Here is a 22,746-nt window from a genome sequence, read left to right as displayed (position 1 = left end):
CATGGCAGGTATGCTGTGACATTTGGGCCATTGTAAGCATCACAAGCATTAATCCTCCCCAATAACATATTTTATGACCATTACAGGGTGTCAAACAGGAAGTAGCACTCATATATTGTATGCCATGTTTAACTCATGGATCAGGCAGGTTACCTTATTGGTTGAAAAATGGTCATGTCAGCAATATTGTATAATTGGCCATTTAATGGGTAAACACTTACATCGAGCAATGCTGGCCCGTATTTGCTGGAGCTTATCAGGCTGGCGCCGCCTGAGATCAGACCATCGCCGCTCCAGCTGTGCGATGGTCCTGCGCACCTGGGTGCGCGCGAATATGCGCCTGCGGGCCGATGCATATGCCTGGCGCTTCTGCCGGTTAGTAATGAAAGGGCCGGCACGCCCCAGCCTGGTCTCCATAAGGGAGACCAGAGTTCGCAGCTCCGCGGAAGAGAATGGGGCTGCTCTCCCATAGGCCGCCATTTTAGGAGTGGCACAAATCAAACAATCATGTGCTGTCATTGGTTGATCAGAGTGATATTTGGTATTAACTTTATTGTTCATTTTTACACTAACAGCGTGTATGCGCCCGACCAGACGGCTAACCCATTGCATCGCACACCCATCCTAAACAGTGTAAAATAAGATGGAAACATATTATATCTAATCTATAACATTCACCAAACATGGGTATAAGCAACAGGTGAAATAGTGTGCATCTCTAGACACTTACACCTAACTCACTGATTATTTGTGGCTAAGTGGTGGACTGGATTGACATATGGAATGGGTAGTGTCAGTTGTACTACATAGCAAACAAGTGCACAGTACAGAAGTACATTCAAATATACATGTCATGTCTGACCTCAGTTGTATTTGGTCATTGGTGTTGGAATCTGCATTTAGCAAATAAATCGGTACTTATGTAGTAACTGGGCTGCCGATTTTGAAATCGGGTCCATCGCATCGCATCGCACCCGACCATATCGCATGCGATGCGATGCGATGGACCCGATTTTTCCATAGGATTCAATGTTAAAATGGACTGAGTCCATTTTAACATGGAATTCAATGGGAAAAGGGGTCCTTTTCATACCCCTACTATCCAAGTGGGCATGGAGTTGGATATAAACCTGTGGCGAGCGTAGCGAGCCACCGAGCCCGAAGCGTGGCGAGCGTAGCGAGCCCCGCGAGGGGACACAGAATACCGTCCCCTCGCGGGGCTCGCTTCGCTCGCCACGCTTCGGGCTCGGTGGCTCGCTACGCTCGCCACAGGTTTATATCCAACTCCATGCCCACTTGGATAGTAGGGGTATGAAAAGGACCCTTTTTTCCCATTGAATTCCATGTTAAAATGGACTCAGTCCATTTTAACATTGAATCCTATGGAAAAATCGGGTCATCGCATCGCATCGCATCGCATGGTCGTATGCGATGCGATGCGATATCGCATCGCATCGCATCTGATTGTATGCCTTAACTTAAGGCATACAATCAAAAAATCGGCAGCCCAGATACTACATAAGTACCAATAAATCAGACTTACTGAGTTTGCCAGGTTTTTTGGGAATATTTTTCCACACCAAGGGGCGGGCCGTATGCGCCGCACGGTTGACGCTGGCGTACGGAACGCGGCCGTACGGAACGCAGCTTGCAGCTGATTAACGCCAATTACAGAAATAGTATTTAAAGTGGTCCTAGAAAGGCTAACACTTGTTGCAAACATGCCAGGCTCAGACTCAGAGGAAGAGCAGGTGGTGCAGAATCTGTTGTCCCGCATGGAGGCCAACACCACCTATGTACCCCTCAACCCAGAGGACCGAGCTGGCCCATCAACAGCAGGCCAATCAGCAGCTGGGCCATCCTCAGCAGAATCATTGGGAACACAGCAGGTGGCTTCCCAACAGAGTAGCCAGCCCAGCACTTCAGGTACAGCAACCGGTGGGCGTGGCCGTGGCAGTGGCAGTGCCCGTGCCAGTGCCCGTGGCCGCAGTGGGGCAACACGGGAACCCACAACAAGAACCATGGCATATGAACCGCGGGAGCTTGACATCCTGGTGACCCGGGCACGTGATTTAATTGAGTGTCCAGCGGTGAAGTTGACACACACAAGGAGATGGAAGATCTGGGAGGAGATAACGGCGGAGATTAATGCAGTGGCTCCACAAGTTCGACAGGCAGAGCATGTTAAGAAGAGGCAAGTACATGTGTGTTACATTAGAGTAGTACAAGTCCAGTAATGTTTACATTCAATATTAGATCTAGTTGGGCAATGGGTGTTCACGTTGCTTGGAGGCACAGACATGTTGGCCATGACATTGAATTGATAGTTATTGGAGGGTGAATGTTTTTGTATCTGCTAAGGGTTGGTATGAAAAATGAATATAATGTAAGGTTGGTGTCAGTAGGCACATGTTGTATTATGTATCATATTGCAATGGGTGCTACAGCAAACATGAGGAGTTACATGTATTAATATGTACACTTTGATTGCAGGTGGCACGACTTCAAAGGCAACCTCAAGAAGAAATTGACCGACCGGTGGCAACACAGCCAGACCTCTGGGGCTGGCCCCATGCCATCCAAGCTGGAGCTCACCCCCCTGGAAGAGATGGCCCAGTGCTGTATTGCAGTGGAGGAGGTCCGGGGGGTGAGCACTATAGACAGCGAGTCCCCAGCGGAAGTGATGGCTTCTACTCTTGAAGGTAATTATTTGCCAGGCCATAAGTAGATGTTTTAAATGTTGCATGGAATGTGTGGTAATTGGAATTTTCTTGTTCAACAGCATCGCCACCGCTTGGTCAAGATTCTCTTGAGGAGGTTGTGGAGTCTGTGCCACCTGGCCCCAGTAGCAGGCCCGTGCAGCAGCAGCCGGTGGGATTGTCCGCGGCTGAATTGTCCATGTGGGGCCGTGTGCTGGATAGTATTGTGCAGCAGGGAGAGTCAGCATTCGAGCGGGTGCGTAGGGCCGAGGAGGTGCTGCAGGGTTTGACCACCAGCCAGCAGATTATTGCTGAGAGCCTGCAGGCTATGAGTGCCAGCCAGCAAGCTATGGCTGCCAGCCAACAAGCTATTGCTGGTAGCCTGCAGGTGCTGGCTGATCAAGCCCTGCGGCAAAACGACCTCCTCCTCCGCCATAATGAACTTATGGTGGAGCTAGTTACCAGCAATAGGGCCCTAATGTCACCCGCTTCGGGTGCATTACCAACGTCATCACTCCCTGCTGCCAGAGGGGGAAGAAGATCCACCCCCTCACCAGCATGTGCTCCACATGAGCCACCATCAGCCTCTGGCCGTGGACGAGGCACAAGAGCTGCTGCACGTGGCAAGGAGCCTGCCAGGGCCAAACGTGCTCGCAAATGAACTTGTGTCCCCATTAATCTCCACCGTTATGTCTTCCCAAATCTTCCATTGAGCTGTGTGTGTCAGCAGCCTGTGTCCAAATCCGTGCCCAGGGTCACCACTTTTGCCCGCGGTTCAAATGTCATGTTTGGTTCCTCTGTTGCCCTGTTTCAGTGTGCTGTACTTGAAGTGTTGGTGCTATACTTTTGTTGTGAAGCCACCTGATGTGTTCCCAATGATTCTGCTGTGGCTATTTATTATTTATTATGTAATTTTTGTCCTGGTATGGTACCATTTGTTTTGTTATGTATTTTAAATTTGTGCCAAAGTTTGTTTAATAAATGTTATTTTGGCCCCACAAATGTCTGTATTAATTTATACATGCAGAAGTGGCATGTGTATTAGTATTAATAATATTAATTTGTGGGCATTATTTGCAGTGTAAAAGTGTGTGACAAGTGCAGCATGTAATGTTCCCTTTAAGCTGCAATGCTTCCAATTGTAGCAGTGAGAAGCGTGTAATTAACAAGTAATGGGTAAAGTATGTGATTGTATTGGGTTCAGGTGACATTGGTTGAGGTGCGTCCGTCCTGATTAGGCGTTCCGATTGCCTAGCGCATGACCGAGTGGTGTCCGCAAAGCAAGAGTAACCTTTTGGACACCGCACATTTCTTCCCTTTTTGTTCGCGTGCATTCGGCGTGCACATTTCTGTACGGGATTAGTGAGGACAAGTACGGAGACCATGCGTGGCACATGCGCCTAGCGATCGCCACGCATGCGCAGACGGCTAAAAAACGCCATCCGAAAGAATGCGGAAAAGTCCGCACCGATCAGAATAAGGGCCAAAATTAGGTGGTGCTTGAAATCACTATTCTTCTGGTAACAATGGTTGCCTGCAATGAAACACATGCAGTCATCATTGCTTAGTACAAAAAGGGCTTCACAGGCAAGGATATTGCTGCTAGTACAATTGCACCTCAATCCACTATTTATCGTATCATCAGGAACAAAGAGTTTCCATAATTGCAAAGAAGGCTTTAGGGTGCCTAAGAACTTCCTGCAAATGACAGGACCTTTGCTTAAAGTTGACTCAGATGCGGCATCAAGGCGCAAACAGTACAGAACTTAGGGCCCGATTCAGGTTGGCTCAGTAAGCTGCAAACATCGCAGCTTACCAAGCACCTGAGATGCTGCCCGTCTGAACATCCAACATCCCGCCACTGCTAATTCCCTTCGGTAACATGTGAGGAGATGTGTAATGAAAACACATCCCCTCGCATGTCTCTGCTGCAGGAGCAAACATTCGACGGTTGCTGACCTTCAAATGATTTCTCCTTCCTTGGCAAATAGAAGTCAGTAAAAACTGTCTTTCATTTGCATGCGCCTGGGAGAAGTCGTGGTGGACAATGTTCCCATTGGAATCGCCATTCGGTACTTTGGTCTGCACATCCGCAAATACGCGCTTATGCAGACCTCCAAACATCGGAATGGGGCTGAATTCATCCCATTCTGAATTAATCAGAATTCAGAATTAGGCCCTTATCCCATTGAGAATTTGTGATTAATCCCCAAGAGACGAGTGGACAAATCCCCCCACACACACATTCTGTCAAACTCCCAGCATTGATTAGGTAAGAATGGGTGCCCATCAGTCAGAATGTGGCCCAGAAGTTGAATTGCAGAGATCTTGAAAAAGAAGGTTTAACTCTGAAAATATTGACTCTGCATAAACTTAATTTAATTGTCAATAAAACTTTTGTCACTTACAAAATGCTTGTAATTTTGCTTCAGTATACCATAGTAACATACAGGGCCGGACTGGCCATCTGGCACTTCTGGCAAATGCCAGAAGGGCCGATGGCCTTGTGGGCCGATTTCTTGTAAAGACTGCAGCGGTGCAGTAGCACCGCTGATGCCTTCATTGTGCACTGCACCGCCGCGTCCCCCACCCCCGGCGTCATTAGCATATTCACGTCATGTGATGCTGCAGCGTCATGACGTCAGCTGCCGACGCACCGGCGGCAGATACAAGCAGGAAGCCGCCTGCATACAGCATGTGTTCCTGGCACCCTCTCCAGGCAGTCTCCCTCAGCAGGCAGTCACTTGGTGCAGGGGGAGCACTACTGCAGTACCCCCCCCCAGGGGTGATCAGCTCCCAGGTCAGTGTAACTATTCCCTTTCCTTGGCACTGTGGGGCATATGTATCTGGCACTGTAGGGCATACTGTATGTATCTGGCACTGTGGGGCATATGTACCTGGCAATGTGGGGCATATTTACCTGGCACTGTGGGGCATATTTACCTGGCACTGTGGGGCATATGTATCTGGCACTGTGGGGCATATGTATCTGGCACTGTGGGGCATATTTACCTGGCACTGTGGGGCATATTTACCTGGCACTGTGGGGCATATGTATCTGGCACTGTGGGGCATATGTATCTGGCACTGTGGGGCATATGTATCTAGCACTGTGGGGCATATTTACCTGGCACTGTGGGGCATATTTACCTGGCACCGTGGGGCATACTGTATGTATCTGGCACTGTGGGGCATATTTACCTGGCAATGTGGGGCATATTTACCTGGCAATGTGGGGCATATTTACCTGGCACTGTGGGGCATATTTACCTGGCACTGTGGGGCATATGTATCTGGCACTGTGGGGCATATGTATCTGGCACTGTGGGGCATATGTATCTGGCACTGTGGGGCATATTTACCTGGCACTGTGGGGCATATGTATCTGGCACTGTGGGGCATATTTACCTGGCACTGTGGGGCATATGTATCTGGCACTGTGGGGCATATGTATCTGGCACTGTGGGGCATATTTACCTGGCACTGTGGGGCATATTTACCTGGCACTGTGGGGCATACTGTATGTATCTGGCACTGTGGGGCATATTTACCTGGCAATGTGGGGCATATTTACCTGGCACTGTGGGGCATATTTACCTGGCACTGTGGGGCATATGTATCTGGCACTGTGGGGCATATGTATCTGGCACTGTGGGGCATATGTATCTGGCACTGTGGGGCATATTTACCTGGCACTGTGGGGCATATGTATCTGGCACTGTGGGGCATATGTATCTGGCACTGTGGGGCATATGTATCTGGCACTGTGGGGCATATTTACCTGGCACTGTGGGGCATATTTACCTGGCACTGTGGGGCATACTGTATGTATCTGGCACTGTGGGGCATATTTACCTGGCACTGTGGGGCATATTTACCTGGCACTGTGGGGCAAATGTATCTGGCACTGTGGGGCATATGTATCTGGCACTGTGGGGCATATGTATCTGGCACTGTGGGGCATATTTATCTGGCACTGTGGGGCATATGTATCTGGCACTGTGGGCATATGTATCTGGCACTGTGGGGCATATGTATCTGGCACTGTTGGGCATGTGTATCTGGCACTGTGGGGCATGTGTATCTGGCAATGTATGATGGGCATTACGGTGTGTTCAATAACGTGTAATGCCTCCTTTTTGTGATACCACTCCCCCTTTTCATGAGGCCACGCCCCCTTTTTGCGGCGCGGCTAAGCCGCGCAAGGTCCCGCCCGCGTCTGGTGGGCCTGTGTGCTCAAAATGCCAGGGCCTATTTTTGGTCCCAGTCCGGCCCTGGTAACATCTGACAAAAAGGTCTAAAAACATTGAAGCAGCAAACTTTGTGAAAACCAATTCTTGTAGACAAAAAGAAAAATCAATGTCTTGAGCGCTATGTCCAGCGGAGCATATGTAAGATCCAACTTACACTAGTTTGAGGACAGAGTCATATCGATTCCTCTCTTGTTTATATAGAGATGTTCTCGGACCCAAAGAATGAACTCAGTCCATGCACTCCACCTTTTCTTTCCTCTGTAAATCTAGCAAAGAAACAAAACACCTTTGTATACAGGGGGGAACAATTTTATTCACTCTACAAACTCACAAAGGTATAAGGGTAAAAAGCATATAATCACCAGCCGGTGATAACAAATGGGGATGGATCTCACCAACCACTCCTGTGGTAGTGCCGCTGAGAGGTGTCAATTCAAACAGCCACTGGATACCAGGATGGACGTGGATGCTGTTTTCTCCAGCCACGGGTACAGCTACTCAATGCATTTCAGCTGAGGAAAGAAAAGGGGGAGTGCATGGACTGAGTTCATTCTTTGGGTCCTAGAACATCTCTATATAGACAAGAGAGGAATCAATATGACTCTGTCCTTAAACTAGTGTAAGTTGGATCTTACATATGCTCCGCTGGACATAGCGCTCAAGACATAGATTTTTCTTTTTGTCTATAATTGTTTGAAGTTTTGGTGTAACTTTATTATCAGTGTCTAAGCTGCTTTGTTGTCCTTGCGCAACTGTACAAAAATTATTCCCAAAACCAATTCTTATGTCATTCATAAAACCTTTGGCTATGCTCTAAATAGTGTCCCTATAAGAGCATAGCAAATTTCAGTTTCTTAGCACCCATAAAAAGAAAAAAGTTTTGCAACAGAGAAAGCCTAAGTAGTTACCCGTTAACCAGGAAAAATGACTCAGTAACAGTGCTCTACCTCATACACAACTTCCTTTTATATCATGTAAATGTATAATATTGCAGCATTTTACGTTATGGATCCAGTATAAATGGGCATATTGACAGAAAAATTGACTTGTAATTGACTCCTCCTATATTTCGACAAGGCTGGGCCAAGTGACATTGATACATGTTGTGCAGATTTTATATGTAGCTATTTTCTGTAACTATATGCATTCCTGCTAATACTATTTTGGGGGATTCTAACAAGTAATTGCTTTATGTGAAGGTCACTGAGTCACCTAAAGGAGTAAGGTTATTTGAGGAGCTACCTGGAGACAGAGTGAACGTTGCTGTACAAGTGCGCGGGGGCCCTTCTCGGCATCAGAGTACCAGCTGGGTAATGGTAAGTACAGATTTATAAAACTTAAAGTTGTATGTGTATCCAAACTCAGTTTGCAGAGGGGAGAGAGATGGACGGGGACGGGGACGGGGATGGAGACGGCACTGGGCCATGGAAATGCCCATAAAACATATGTGTTTTATGGGCGTCCCTATGAAACCGCTTGGTGTTTCCAGGGCTATGCAAGCGGGCCGGTGCCTGCCGGGGGCAGGCGGCTGATGTCACATGATGTCAGACGCTCACCCTGACTTTGTCTTGGCTGTCGTAAATATGTCAGTAGTGACTGAATTACAGCGGCTCTTACCTCTGTGAAGGATGGGGCTTCCGTGATGCGGGCCCTACTTATAGGGATATATAGGTGTTGATTGGCTGGAGAAAAATTATGTCAGAGTGGAGTTTCCCAGGTTGGCTGCTTTAACATCATGTTACTGCAGGCAAGATGGCTCTCCCCTTGTTTGGGAATTGGAGGGAAACTTGGCATGCTGGAAGTGTGGCTGCGGCCCGTGACTTTAGCAATGTAGATGGGTTCAGCGGAGTGCTGTCAGAGGTAGTAGAATGCAGTAAAGCGGTATGCACCAGTGTGACATGATTAGCCCTCTTGGGTGACCGTGGGAGACACCGGCCAAACACCGGGGCCTTGATAGTCATTTTACTGCACAATGACCTTCTGTAGCACTTCAGAGTAAGCCTAGAGAAGTACTAGAAGGTAACAATGTGTTTCTCACCAAATAATGACACTGTATACTGTATGCCTGCTATCAGCCTAGTAATAGTGTCAGTCCCACTGTGATGGCTAAATATTACTGTAACAGAACTTGCCTTACCTCCTGATATTAACCACTTGAGTGGTATGCCGAAGCGGACTGTCCCAGAAAATTTCCGGGCATACCACCAATATAAAGATGTGCGCCAGTAGTGCCTGCAACTGTGCACCACTGGCTTATTACCTCTCTGGGGCACCCCCCTAGTGTTTGCTCCACTCTGCCCTCCTCTCGCTTCCCCTCGCCCCTCCACTCGGGCGATCATACGCCGGAGCTCCCCTGTAGCTGCCCCCGCCACCATTAGTTGCAGTGAGCAGGTGGCAGGCTCGGGGATGTTCGGCGCGGCTCGGGGGGACTCGGGAGTTCGGGCGCCCGAGTCCTCATAAGCCGCTCTGAATATCCCCAAGCCTGCCACCTGTTGTGAATGGTGGCTGTGGCAGTGGCAGGGCCCAGGAGCTCTGGTGTATGATCACCGTAGCAGAGATGAGGGGGAGCGAAAGGGAGAGGGGGCGACAGGGAGGGGGTGGCCCACCACTCTGTAGTGGGTTTTGCTGGGTCAGGACAAACCTGCCCTGGTAGGTTTGTCCTGCCCCAGCAAAACCCACCACTCAAGGGGTTAAAAGCAAAAAATGTTCAAATGCCAAGACAAATGCACATAACATTCTGTTATATGGATTTTGTTTGAAAATTATGTACCAGTTGCAAACTTTAAAAAAACAGGTGTTTTTCCTTAGATAAAGCCTCTGATGAAGGAAGATGAAGGCACATATCAATGTCATGCAACTAATATGGTCGGAGAAGTTTTTTCTGAAGGGTCAATCAAGGTCTCAGAGCATAGCACACGCAGAATGAGAAAGAACAATCGTGCTGGTTCTGAAACAAGTGCTTAGTCAGGTAATAGCACAATAGCATACAGCATGTGTTAAACTGTTAAATGGAGCTTTGTTCATTTCTGCAGAATAGGCAATAATTACTCAATCAATTCTAGGACTAACAAATTATTTGAATGGCTATTTCCTATAGGGCTTTCACACCAATTAGGCCGTATTCTTTTTTTTTCCAATTAAAACTTTAAAGATTTTTTATGTGTTTTCCTGAGATGTCGGTTACATAAATACAGTTGTTTGCAATCCGCGAGACCAGTTGTCATTTCCAAGGACAATGTCCATACAAAATAACTAAATAAAGAGTTTCCCATTAACTTCACATTCTAGTAATTACTGTTATTCTATGTACTGTTCTTAATAATCATTGTAATAGCTGACCATTATAAAGCATCAAAAGAAACTACACAATGCATTACAAATGTGCTTGTATCTTTCCTCAAGAGTTTGTTGTAATAAGAGATCAGGGGGTCATTGTGGTTGGCTCGGTAAGCTGCAAAGATTGCAGTTTACCGAGCATCAGTGCCACCGGCCACCACCCGTTTGAGCGTCCCTGCCGACTCCCCTCTTTACCATATGCGGGGGTGTGTAACGTAAGCACATCCCTCGCATGTCTCTGCAACAGGAGAAGTCATTCAATGGTCGCCGACCATCGAATGAGTCCATCTGCCTTCATAATAAAAGTCAGTGGAACAAAGGCGGGGCGGGAGGCTGACGTCCCCGCCACCCTCATGTTTGCGAAGGTCTCGGCATCTATGCAAGTCCCCCAAACCATTCACAAAGGAGAACTGCACATGCGCATAATAGACCAGCATGCGCAGTTCCACAAACATTGGGATGGGGCCAAACTCAGAAGAATGCGAGTCAATTAGAATGACCCCCCAGATGTATTAAGCGTAGTAAAGGGATAAAATGGTGGTAAAGTGGAAGGAGATAACACACCAATCAGCTGTGTTTGAAAAATGACAGGAGTTGATTGGCTGGTGCATTATCACCTTCCACTTTATTACTTTACAGGTCTTAATACATTTGCCCCATTGTGTCTTATTGCATAGCAGTCAGATGATTATTTATAGCTTTTTTTATCACGTGCTGCTAAAATGGTGTCATATCCAGAGTAGAACTGACTATTAGAATGAAACACTTGATAATATATTTCCTATAGAAGGTAAACATTACAGGTCATTATGATGAATAAAATTGTTGGTTTGGCAATTTTCACACCTATTTTGACAAACTCACTTGGCATTCAAAGTACATGATGCAACAGGCTGAGTTGAAATATAAATCGTTCTCTTGTCGTTGCCCCATCTCGGTATAGATTCATGATATGGGAGCATATTTAGTAAACATGTATATGAAAAATGTAAATACTGGCCTTAAATATTTGGGGGATTTGTGTTGAGGTTCCTCAAGGGAGGAAGTGAGTCTATGACATCTGCTTACTGTGACAGTATGGTCCCTGTTACTATTGCAGAGCAAGTAATGAGAGAGTAAGAACAGGTGTTCAGAAAGTCAGATCAACATTCCCCAGAGCTGCAGATTGGTCCACCTCAGGCCCAACATGAACCTTGTGATTGGTGATGAAACCACGTGAAAGATTTCATCAGATATCTTCATTTTTACATCCTTGCTAAACAAACCCAGTATTGTCCTCTGCTTATAAACTCAGGGGAGCACCACCAATGTAACAATTACACAATCGTTATTATACAGTATAGTGTTATTATATAATCCTTTTTGGTGTTAAGTTATCTCAGCTATTTTTCACTTGCCCTGTGAAGAATAACAAAACCTTCCCTCTGTTATCATTCATCTTCCGAATGGAAACTAAGGTCTTAGAACGCAGGAGTACAAAAGAGGAACTTAGTAAAGGGACAAACATTCCGCTTGGTAGTTCATTGTTCATTTCTGGGTATTTTAACATTACATTACCTGATATTGTAAATATTTGATTCTATTCGTTAAAATGTTGAAAAAGGAGAGAGAATCCACTATTGCGGAGCACTCGGAAACTCTGGCACATTCTGAGACGTAAAAATGGTTGAATGGCCATAAGTACTTATTTCTCCCATTCCTCAAAAATCCTGATTTTCAACATGTTCAGGCTTCTAATCCATTTCTTCTTTGGTCAACAAGAGGCATACATGTTATTGCTCAATTCACAGATAATTTCTCTAATAAAAATTCCAACATTTACTCAAGCATTTGAAAAATTTGAATTCGTAGCTCCCTTTCCCTACTATCAATCTCAGTATTATATGGGTCAAGTTGTCCATGCATTTACAGACAGGGATTGGAATAATACTCTCAATGTGGTCTTAACATACCCTAACCCGGATTGTAATGCTGTGTACACACGGGGGCGATAGGGGCTGAAATCGCTGGGAATATGGTCGCTGAGCGACCATATTGCCAATGATTGGAGTGTGCACCAGCGATAAATCGCCGGGTGCGCGCTCCCGTTTTCAGCCCCTGAATGGTCGCTGGTCGGAGGAGCATGCTCCTCCGACCAGCGACATCCCCTGCCTCTTCACCCAGCAGTGTTTAAATTGGCAATATATTGCCAGCGATCATATTGCCCCGTGTGTACACACCTTAAGGCAATTTCAAGACATTATAACTTTTTACATAACATAAAAGATTATAACTCCTTGAACTTGGGTTTGCCTCAATGGAACCATAATTTTAATTAGAATGCTCTATAATTCATGGTGTATTTTTCCAGCGAGTTCATATAGGGAGTTATTTCTAAATGTTCATCACCGAATCTATATTAGTCCACATCGTAGTTTCATGATGGTTTCATCTCAAAGTCACCTGTGTCCGAGTTGTCGTGCGGACAACACTGATCTATTTCACTGCCTATGGTTGTGCCCAAAGGTTAGGCCATTTGGCTTAAGGTTTATAAATTTGCTATGGATAATTTGATAAATGACTTACCCTTTATGCCGGAATGGGCTATTTTGGGTTGCTTCCTCAAGGCCAAAAAGTTTCTCGAGGTGGTCGTAAACTTTTATTAATCCTAACCTCAGCTGCTAAAAAAAAATTCTACAGATATTGAATCACTCTGAGACTCCTCCTTTTACACTATTTTAAGAAAATCTATTTAATATATTCCAGATGGATTGGATATAAGTTTCCCTTAGCAAATAGTCCAAGGTTACCACTTTCTTTGAACTTTGAGAATGTTATATCTCAACCCTCCTGACCCGACAAAATTATTGATTGCTAATGCTTTTCATCAACATCCTGGTACCTAACACGATTAATAGCTAATGATCCTCCTATCTAATTAATGCACTTTTTGGGTTCCAAGACGTGTCCTTCATATATGCATTGTTATCAATATGTACCTTTCTCTAATGCTTTGCTATCACATATTACTTGATATACATCATTTTTAATTACTTAGTGTACTTGGTGATGTGTGCTGTGTACAAATAATTCAGAGTTTTCTAAAAAAAAAACTTTTGAAAAAAAATGTTGAAAAAGTAAATATGATAAATTCAATGTACTGGAGATGGTATTCATGTTTTTTTTTTTTTTCAGGATTGGCGAATTGGAGAACATTTGCAATTCACAGCAATTTGCGTTTTTATTGTGTATAAAACATGTAGAAAATAGTTTTATATTATGGTGCTGTTTTTATATGATATTAAAGCATACAAATCAATTTGTAATAACTAGAGACAGGATTATATGCAACATAAAAAGCTTGAAATATGCATGCAAATATGCATCAAAAATACTTAAAATATGCATAAAAAGTGTTAAAATATGCTACATTAAATAATAAAAAAGTAATTTTTAACTTATTTATTTAAAAATCAGCATACAATTAGTTGCAAATAAACCTCAAAAATAGGCCCACAGCATCTGCAGATGTCTAGTGCTGTACACAGGATTTTTTTCCTTCCTGGCTGCTACAGCATACTGCAGCATCCAAAGCTCTTCTTGCATCAACTATACGGACCCTCATCTCCAGCGCCGATGGATCACATGTCAGCATAGCGTGTAAGGGCGGCACAGTGGAAGGCTTCCTCCCTGCGCCGCATACTCACTGTGACACGGCATTTCCTCCACGCCGCATGATGTCACAGCCCTTCTGCCCACCTTCTCTGCTGCAGAAGTCTGTCTCTTTGTGTAAGTCCCAGGCCAGGGGCAGGCAAAGGTTCAGGAGCTTCGTAATGGCATCAGCCCCAACTGACTTTTAACAACATATATTGGCAGCCTAGAGCAGTGTCCAACATATCATACATCCAAGGTTCCCCCACACTGCGCACATACTGCCCCAGCCTGCACACTCTACCACTACCTGGCCAGCAGCAGCAGGGCAAAGCAGTGCTGTGACTCATGGGTGGTAAGAGGACGGGGCCTAAAATATGCACCATCACTAGATTTTAGGTGAAATATGCAATAACCAGTGAGAATGGTCAAAATATGCAAATGCATATGCAAATATGCAAATGCATATAATCCTGTCTCTAGTAATAACATTTCAAAGGTGCAAACAATTGGTGCTAAGAGAACAAAGTAACAGAACATTTTTTTGTCCTACTATGTAACAAATATCCCCATATATCCACTTTGTTTTTTTCTGTCACATGGGTGCTTTGGTCACCAGCCTAGAACTTAGCACGTCCTAATTTTTTTAATCAGCAGTCACCAAAAGTATTGTGTTCCTGCTACATGACCATTTATATGCTCTATGCACCCATGAGGTGGTGTATCTGTAATAGTTGAAGGGGGTGCCATTTACACGGGCCCATGGATCACCAAGGCCCCCCATTACATTCTACTGAAGGCACCATCTTTATGTTAACATCCTTGTAAAGATGGCACTACCGGCTGAAGGCATATTGGTGCCTGCAAAAAAAGTTTATATTGAAACACCTCTAAACACATAGAAGTTCTGAATGTCTTAGGATAAAAAAAAATATAGCCACAATGGCTTTAGGGAGCTACTGTAAAAGAGATGCAAGATAACATTTACAAGAGACATTGTATGCCACATATTAGGTGGGTTCTGTCCTTTCCTGATTTTACTTCAAAGTGAGATCTATATAGCTGTGTAAAAAATAAAGCAACCAGTATTTTCCCTGCACAGAAACAAAATAACTCACCCAAATCTAATTCTCTCAGCACATTTTACATCTGCCCCCCTGCAGTGCACATGGTTTTGTCCATCTAAGAAGGATTTTGTCAGAAAGAGTGAACTAGAATAAGGCCCTGAATGCATCCCGCTCCGGACCGCTATCCAGTGTCTGTTTTACAGCACTCATGTGGGCACACCCCGATCTGCCCACCTTCCCACTGGCCATGCCCCAAATAGTTTGACCAGGCTTCTCCCGCAGGAGGAGTAAGCAAAGTCGGTACTGTATGTAAGTATAATAAAATGGATAAGTTGAAGAAAAGTGAAACCGGTTTAAAAGTGTGAAATCACTGGACAAAAATGCTTGAGTCCTGCAATCAGGAATTTATAATGTTACAAATCTTTTCAGTTCATTTTATACACACTGTGGGGGGGATTTACTAAGATGGGAGAAATTTAACTCGACTACTCAATAAATATAAAAGTTCTAGATGTAAATAAAATGTAGACTTTTGTTTGATGCGGTTATGTTTTATTGGACAGTGCATGCAACAATCAGTATTTATTGAGTAACTATTTACTGTACAAAATAATAATCACATGACAGTATTTACAGAAAGCTTAGAAGTGTTGAATTCTTGCCTTTCATGTAATCTACATGGTACAAACTATTGTACAAAATTCTGAACATCATACTTGCTATGCGATTCAGATGATTTTCTAATTCCACACTAGTAAATAACAATAAACAACATTATAAAATTGCCACGGCAATCCATCCTTTTTTTTTACATCAAATATATATACAGTAATAAATCTCAAAATATATTTATCAATGCAATATTTATTCCACACACTGGGGCTAATTCAGTATTGATCACTTGTGCAATCCCTGACAGGAAACTGTTCTGCGCATGTGCAAAACGGGTCCTATGATTGAATCTCACAAACGTCTATGCCTGATGGACACGCAGAGGAGATACTGGGGCGGCTGCAGCTGGTGTATGAAAGAACAGGCCGAGGCGAGGCCAAGGACTGCATTGCATTGCAGTTTCCTTTTCCTCACAAAGCTCTGTGTGACTGATGTCTGAGTATGGTCAAACGTACGCAGGCTTGCAGTTAAAGATGAACATTGTGTTCGATGGTCAAGATGATCAACTAGAACTGCTATCGCATTGCAACGGTGATAAGATCAGATCTTAAAGAATGTGTGTCAGACCATGGAGAAGTTGCCTATAACAACCAATCAACTTCTACCTATCAATAATGTATATTCTATAAAAATTATACCTAAAAGCTGATAGGTTAATATGGGTCGTCTCCACCGGTCCTATTTAGAAGCTTTAATATATGGAAAAAGAATAAATAATAATGGGGCAGATGTATTAAGCCTTAACAAGAGATAAATGCAAGGGTGATAAAGAGAGATAAACCAATCAGCTCCTTACTAGAGATGGGTTGGTCGTGAGTGAGATGCGTCTTTTGAATGGCTCACTTAAAAGAGACAGCGAGCCATTGCTCCCTAAAAAGTGAATGGTCATTCATTTAGTTTCATTTCGTTTTCACACAATGCAGTTGCCTGAGCACAGCAATGCCACACATGGTAGCCTAGAATAACCGTACTGACTGACTCGGGGCTGTAGTTCCACACCATGTCTGAGCTCAGCACTGCCTTCTGTGGCATCTGAGATGTACAACTCTGGAGAGTATTGCATTGGAGGTGGAGCTGCTGAGTGCTGCTGCTGAAACAGGACTGATGCAGAACAATCTGGAAGCACCACAGGATTTGATGCTGCTCACAGGAGTACCAAGTATCAGAAGCAGCATAGTATCACAGAAAGGTCTGTAGCACAACCACACATTCTCACTCACAGACACACAGACTTTGGCTAGGCAGTGCACATGGTTTTGTTTTATTTATTAGATCTGTGTTTGCTGGGCTGTGTAGTACTTTTAACTTTCATTTCACAGCACGATTCATGAAGTAAAGATCATGGGCCAGTTGCACTAAGCTTCAAAAGTGATAAAATGGAGTGAGAAACCACCAGCCAATCAGCTCCTGCCTGACATTTTTCAAACACAGTCTGTGACAAGTCAGGTATAAGCTGATTGGCTGGTGGTTTATCACTCTCCATTTTATCACTTTTAAAGCTTAGTGCATCTGGACCACAGTGAGCTTGGCTCCATCTGTCTGTCTCTCCCACTTTACTTCCTGGTGTATCACACCTCTATTACACCAATGGACCACTAACAGCCGTGTGCTACATCATAGTCTGGTATCAAAGGGTCCCCCATCTGGCTTAATGTACACACTCAGTGGTGTAACTACAGAGGGTGCAGGGGATGCAACTGCTATGGGGCCCGCCAGACAGGCATCTTAGGGGGGGGCCCGGGTCCAGCAGGTCATCCCCTGCACCCTCTTAAAAGTTTCATGCCGGCTTTGAGACAGTCCTGTGCGGCTGTGCGCTGCGCTGGATCCTGAAGGAGCGCTGGAAGAGGGGCGGGGCATACTGACACCCCTCCCCTGGCTGCGTCGCTCCACACTTCAAACGGCTGGGAGTTGGACTCTGCCGTAATATTCAGCATCAGTGATGGCTCTGCCGATGTGACAGCCAATGGAAGCTGCACAGCGGAGACACACTCAGAGGCCCCATCCGCCCAGTGGTAGTCTGGAGGAGATGTCTGGATACAACGCCTGGACCTGCAGTGAGTGAATTGTGTGTATGGGGCAGTGGGTGCAGTCAGTGAGTGACCGTAAGTAACTTCTATGTGTAACAGTGTGTGCATGCTGTGTGTGTGGATGATGTGTGTGTAACAGTGTGTGTGTGCTGTGTGTGTGACAGTGGGTGCGTGCACATTGTATAATGTAGTATGTATCTGTCCTGGCACTGGTGGGGGGCCCTTTCCATATTTTGCTATGGGGCCCATAAAGGACTAGTTACGCCCCTGTACACACTTGTGTGTGTGGTGTTGAACACATTGAGGCCTGACGCTGTGGAGGTAATCATTTTAGCGGCTTTATCGGACAAGTGGGTCTGATGACATATGGGATCATACAGTATTAGTGTTCAGCAGGATAAATAGAAAAATAAGTGAAAATAACCACCTGTGAGATTAATGTTAACATTTGCTTTACATTACTAGAATCAATTGAAAGGTAAATAAAACGAACAGATACTAGAGTACACTCAAACCGTACATAAGCATTTTTTATCAAAGTGAGCCAGTGAGTTACCCAAAAGTACAGGATTTCTTCGCTGAGCGCTCATTTGATCCCCACTCTCTTTAGTGCGTCACTTTGCCCATCTCTACTTTACTGACTTTTTTCAAACACAGCCTGTAACATGGCAGTTGGGAGGTGATTGGCCGGACGTTTATCTCTCTATCACCCTTGCACATAGGCGTGCGCAGCCCATTTTCTTTGGGGGTGCACCATTGGAGGGGCGTGTCCATCATGCCTACTGGGCGTGTCCATTACCGCCTCCTATGCGTCAATGCAAACTAAATAGAATGTGACTTATTTATGTATATGGGTTTCAGAATTAATCATTCCCCTCCACACACATACTAGAAACAAGGACAGTGTGCACCGACAGCGCTGCAAAGATTTACACTATAATGCCCATTCCACATGACACACACTATAATGCCCATTCCACATGACACACACTATAATGCCCATTCCACATGACACACACTATAATGCCCATTCCACATGACACACACTATAATGCCCATTCCACATAATGCCACGTAAGTAACGCCCATTACCAGGGCCGGTGCTAGGGTGTCCGGCGCCCTCCTGCACACTATAAATTTGTGCCCTCCCACACTTTACAAAGGGACAGCGCTTGCCAAAGGCGCACGGGGTACAGAGAGAGAGAGAGGGGTACAGAGAGAGAGAGAGGGGGTACATAGAGAGAGAGAGGGGGTACAGAGAGAGAGAGAGAGAGGGGGGGTACAGAGAGAGAGAGAGCGGGGTACAGAGAGAGAAAGAGGGGGGGGTACAGAGAGAGAGTGGTAGAGAGAGAGAGGGGGTACAGAGAGTGGGGTACAGAGAGAGGTAGAGAGCGAGAGGGGTACACAGAGAGAGAGAGAGACATGGAGACAGAGAGTATACTATTAATCTCTGAATGTGGGGTGCACAGGTCAGAGAACAGTTACCTGGAGCAGCTCTGTATTGCAGGGGATCTCACATCATGAAGCCCGTGAGTGGCGGTGGCGGGGGGGGGGGGGGGGTGGACAGTGAGGAGATGCCAGACGGTGTGAAGTGAGCAGTGAGGATGAGAACCCACTTGCCGGGTGGAACTTTCAAGAAGAGGACAGAGGAGCTGCGCGCTATATGTTCCTAGTGTGAGTCAGCCCAGGGTCACTGACAGTCTGCAGCCTGAGCTACGCTGTCTCAGAGTCAGTACGCTGGACTGATTGATCAACCAGCAGGGGGGTTTTCAGGGACTATTGAGGTAACTCCAGTGCTTCCTCCGCATCAGCCCGCCTCTGCCACCTCATGCTGTTCCTTGCTGCTGAACCTGCTCTGTCCCGGCACGCAACAACCTCAGTGACCCCCCACTGTGCAATGTCCGCGGCAGGGGGAGCGGCAAACTTTAGCATAAAAAAAAAAGTTAGAAACGGCGGCAATCGTGCAGGGGGGTCATTAGGAGGTGCATGTGCACCCCCGGCACCCCCCGTGCGCACGCCTATGCCCTTGCATTTATCTCTTGTTAAGGCTTAATGCATCTGCCCCAATGTTTGTTTTAAGGTGGTACACGGCATGTGTTAAATCTGAAATTCTTTCTTGTTGTAATACAGATATATGGAAATGTTATATATTAAGAATAACAGTAGAAAGTACAAAACAGCGGCACTCTGAGACATTCATAAAACAGCAATATATTCAAAAATGGTGCATAAAGTGGTCTGTTTTGGGGCCCTTAGACCCCTTTATCAATGTGCATAATCCATACAGTGTCCATAGAGAATAACAGTAATAATAATAATGAATTTACTTGCTTAGGTCATTTTTCTTATATATTTAAATATTGTTGAATAGATGCTGAAGATGCATCTACAAAGCAATAGTACTATACATGAACACATTATATCAGAGCATACAGAAAGTACTGATATGCATGATATAAAACCCTACTTTAAAACATACATCTAAAACTAAGAATATCATCACCATATAGTGGGAGCATATAACCACTGTAGAGATTTACAGTACATGAAAGTGATTTGTAATAGTGTAATAATATACAGTTAGGCGTGTACTCCCTTTTCATTCTCAATCACATTTGACAGCTACTGTATTCTTAATAATCACATATGCAATTACTAATGCAAAGGAAAGCTTTTCCCATAGGCGCTGTCCTTTGAGATGCAACCCCGGCACTGTGTGTTTTAATGCATTAAAAAATTTAAATGATATGTGATTACATACTGATTCTGATGTTGGCTGGGATGCGCTAAATTGAAAATATGTTAAAAACCCTCTTTTCAGGGTTTTTACTGCATTTTTTTTAGTGCATCCCACCCAACATCAGAATCAGTATGTAATCTGCTGAAATGCATGTTAACTTACTCCATAGCCTGTATTTTACCCCGGCTAAATTACATAAAATATGGCCTGTTACCTCTAAACTTGGCTGGTGCCTCTGCAATCACGAAGGTACTATTTTTCATTTTTTGGGGATTGCAGCATTATACAGCCTTTTTGGCTTAAAGTGTTTACCCTAATCTCTGAAGTCCTAGGTCTCACACTATGGGGGTTATTCAGGTTGATTCGCAAGGCTGCGAATTCGCAGCCTTGCAAGTCCACCAAACCCCGCCCGGCGAACGACCGCCCCCCCCCCCCCCCCGCCGCCCCCTCAAAGTGCGGCTTCGCCTGAACAGCTGCGAATGGATGTTCTGCATAAACATCCATTCGCATGGCTCGGGTAAACCGCCCACATCTTTCGCTGGTCATCGACCATCGAATGATGTTTAGCGTGCACACATATATAAGTGACTTTTCAGTTGCGTACATTTGCGTGCATGCTGGCGTGGATATGGGTGGGAAGCTGACATCCGGTGATCCGCCCCCCACACCCGCGTCACTGCCTCATTACCATGAGAACGCCCATGGAACGCTGGGCGTTCCCATATGGTAATGGGGAAGCCCGGCGCCCCCCGCCCATCTCCGCCCCCCCCCCCCCCCCCCACACCGGCATGGAACTGAAAGGTTGCCGTGGGTGCACGCACCATACGCCTGCACATGCGCAGATACCCGCCTGCGCATGCGCAGACGGGCAACATCGGGAATGCACGCAGTACCGAAGTGATCTGAATGAGGCCCTATCTCCGGACCCCTCTGTGGGTCTATTACATTGGTATCCTAGCTTAGTACCCCAGTCTGCCCGTTATGTTTTAGGCCATATTCTACTATCCGCCAGAGCCACTATTGCCCAACACTGGAAATCCTTATTTATCCTAAATAATCAATGCCTTTGCATGACATGCTCCCTCAATCCCCAATACCTTTTCCCTTTGTTAGCCCCTTTTTCTTTACCCCCTTGTTATTATTGTAAAAATTTGAAGAAAAAAAAAGATTTTAATGTAAAAAAAAAAAAAAAGAATCAGCGTGTAATCACATATCATTTACATGTGATTACAGGTTAAATATTAGCAACACTTCAGCATTGTAGCAATATTAAATACACGCAGCTCACGATATATAATACTTTGACCAATGGTCACTAGACTCAGTTTTCTAATACACACATTATGTACTAACAGCTATATTTATGAAAAAGAAATGCAGATTGCTAATTTCTATGGTTATAGAAAAACACCAAAAAATGATCACAGATACTCAGCTGCCCAAAGATAATGGCTGCCATCAGCATACCTCCCAACTGCTCCACAGTTGGGGAGCCCCTGTCACTCTGCTGTATTGCAAATTACATAATTTTAGCCACACCTCTTTTCACATGCTTGCTTTTCTGGGAGTGCAGGGGCGTACCTGAAAGATCGGGAGTCTCCCGCTACTTCCGGGAGTGTAGTCAAATATGCAGTGCAGGCTTTGCAACCTCTATTGGGTCAAACACAAATATTTCTCAGCTATCACATTTCTTGTGGAATCTGTTATTCTGGTTATTATAGAGAATGTAGATAAAGAAAATACACCAATAATCTAGAGATCCCTTAAATCGTGTTATTTAAACACCTATATTACTATTACTAACCTGTACATATATATAAAGAAAGAAAAATCAAGCCATCTCTATGATGTAGCCCCCGAGATATCTTGCTGTATCTTTTTTTGCTATATGTACTAGTACAGGAAATAAAAATGTACATGTTGCTGGAAAATTTTATAAATATTAATATACCTAAATTATTTAAAAACATGTCTATGAATATACGAAATACCTTATAAAGCATTAGCTTCTCTCATTACGGGATGCAGTTAAGATCCCGGCGGTCGGGATCCCGGCGTTCAGAATCCCGACGCCGGAATCCCGACCGCCGAAATGCCGACACTTTCTCCCTCCTGGGGTGTCCACGACACCCCTGGAGGGAGAATAAAATAGCGTGCCGAGCGTAGCGAGGCACCGGGCCCGCTGCGTGGCGAGCGCAGCGAGCCCGCAAGGGGGGGCGATCCACGTCCCCCCCTTGTCTGCATTTCGGCTGTCGGGATTCCGGCGTCGGGATTCTGAACGCCGGGATCCCGACCGCCGGGATTCAATACTGAATCCCTCAT

General features: G+C 45.2%; 1 protein-coding gene across 1 annotated transcript in view; it reads left to right on the top strand.

Moving 5' to 3' along the window:
* IGFBPL1 (insulin like growth factor binding protein like 1) overlaps nucleotides 1–15,756 on the top strand; it is a 51,047-nt gene extending 35,291 nt beyond the window's left edge. The window contains exons 3-5 of the mRNA XM_083183831.1: nucleotides 8,152–8,268; nucleotides 9,761–9,920; nucleotides 13,463–15,756. Of these exons, the coding sequence (XP_083039957.1) occupies nucleotides 8,152–8,268; nucleotides 9,761–9,916 (273 nt within the window). The 3' untranslated portion in view covers nucleotides 9,917–9,920; nucleotides 13,463–15,756. The remainder of the gene's footprint in view (nucleotides 1–8,151; nucleotides 8,269–9,760; nucleotides 9,921–13,462) is intronic.
* The last annotated feature ends 6,990 nt before the right edge of the window (nucleotides 15,757–22,746 follow it).

This window comes from Crinia signifera, chromosome 1 (assembly GCF_055691185.1).
Source record: "Crinia signifera chromosome 1, ASM5569118v1, whole genome shotgun sequence".
In the NCBI taxonomy this organism is placed as follows: Eukaryota; Metazoa; Chordata; class Amphibia; order Anura; family Myobatrachidae; genus Crinia; species Crinia signifera.
Note: the sequence above shows the minus strand (reverse complement) of the source record. Positions and strands in the feature narration are given on the sequence as shown.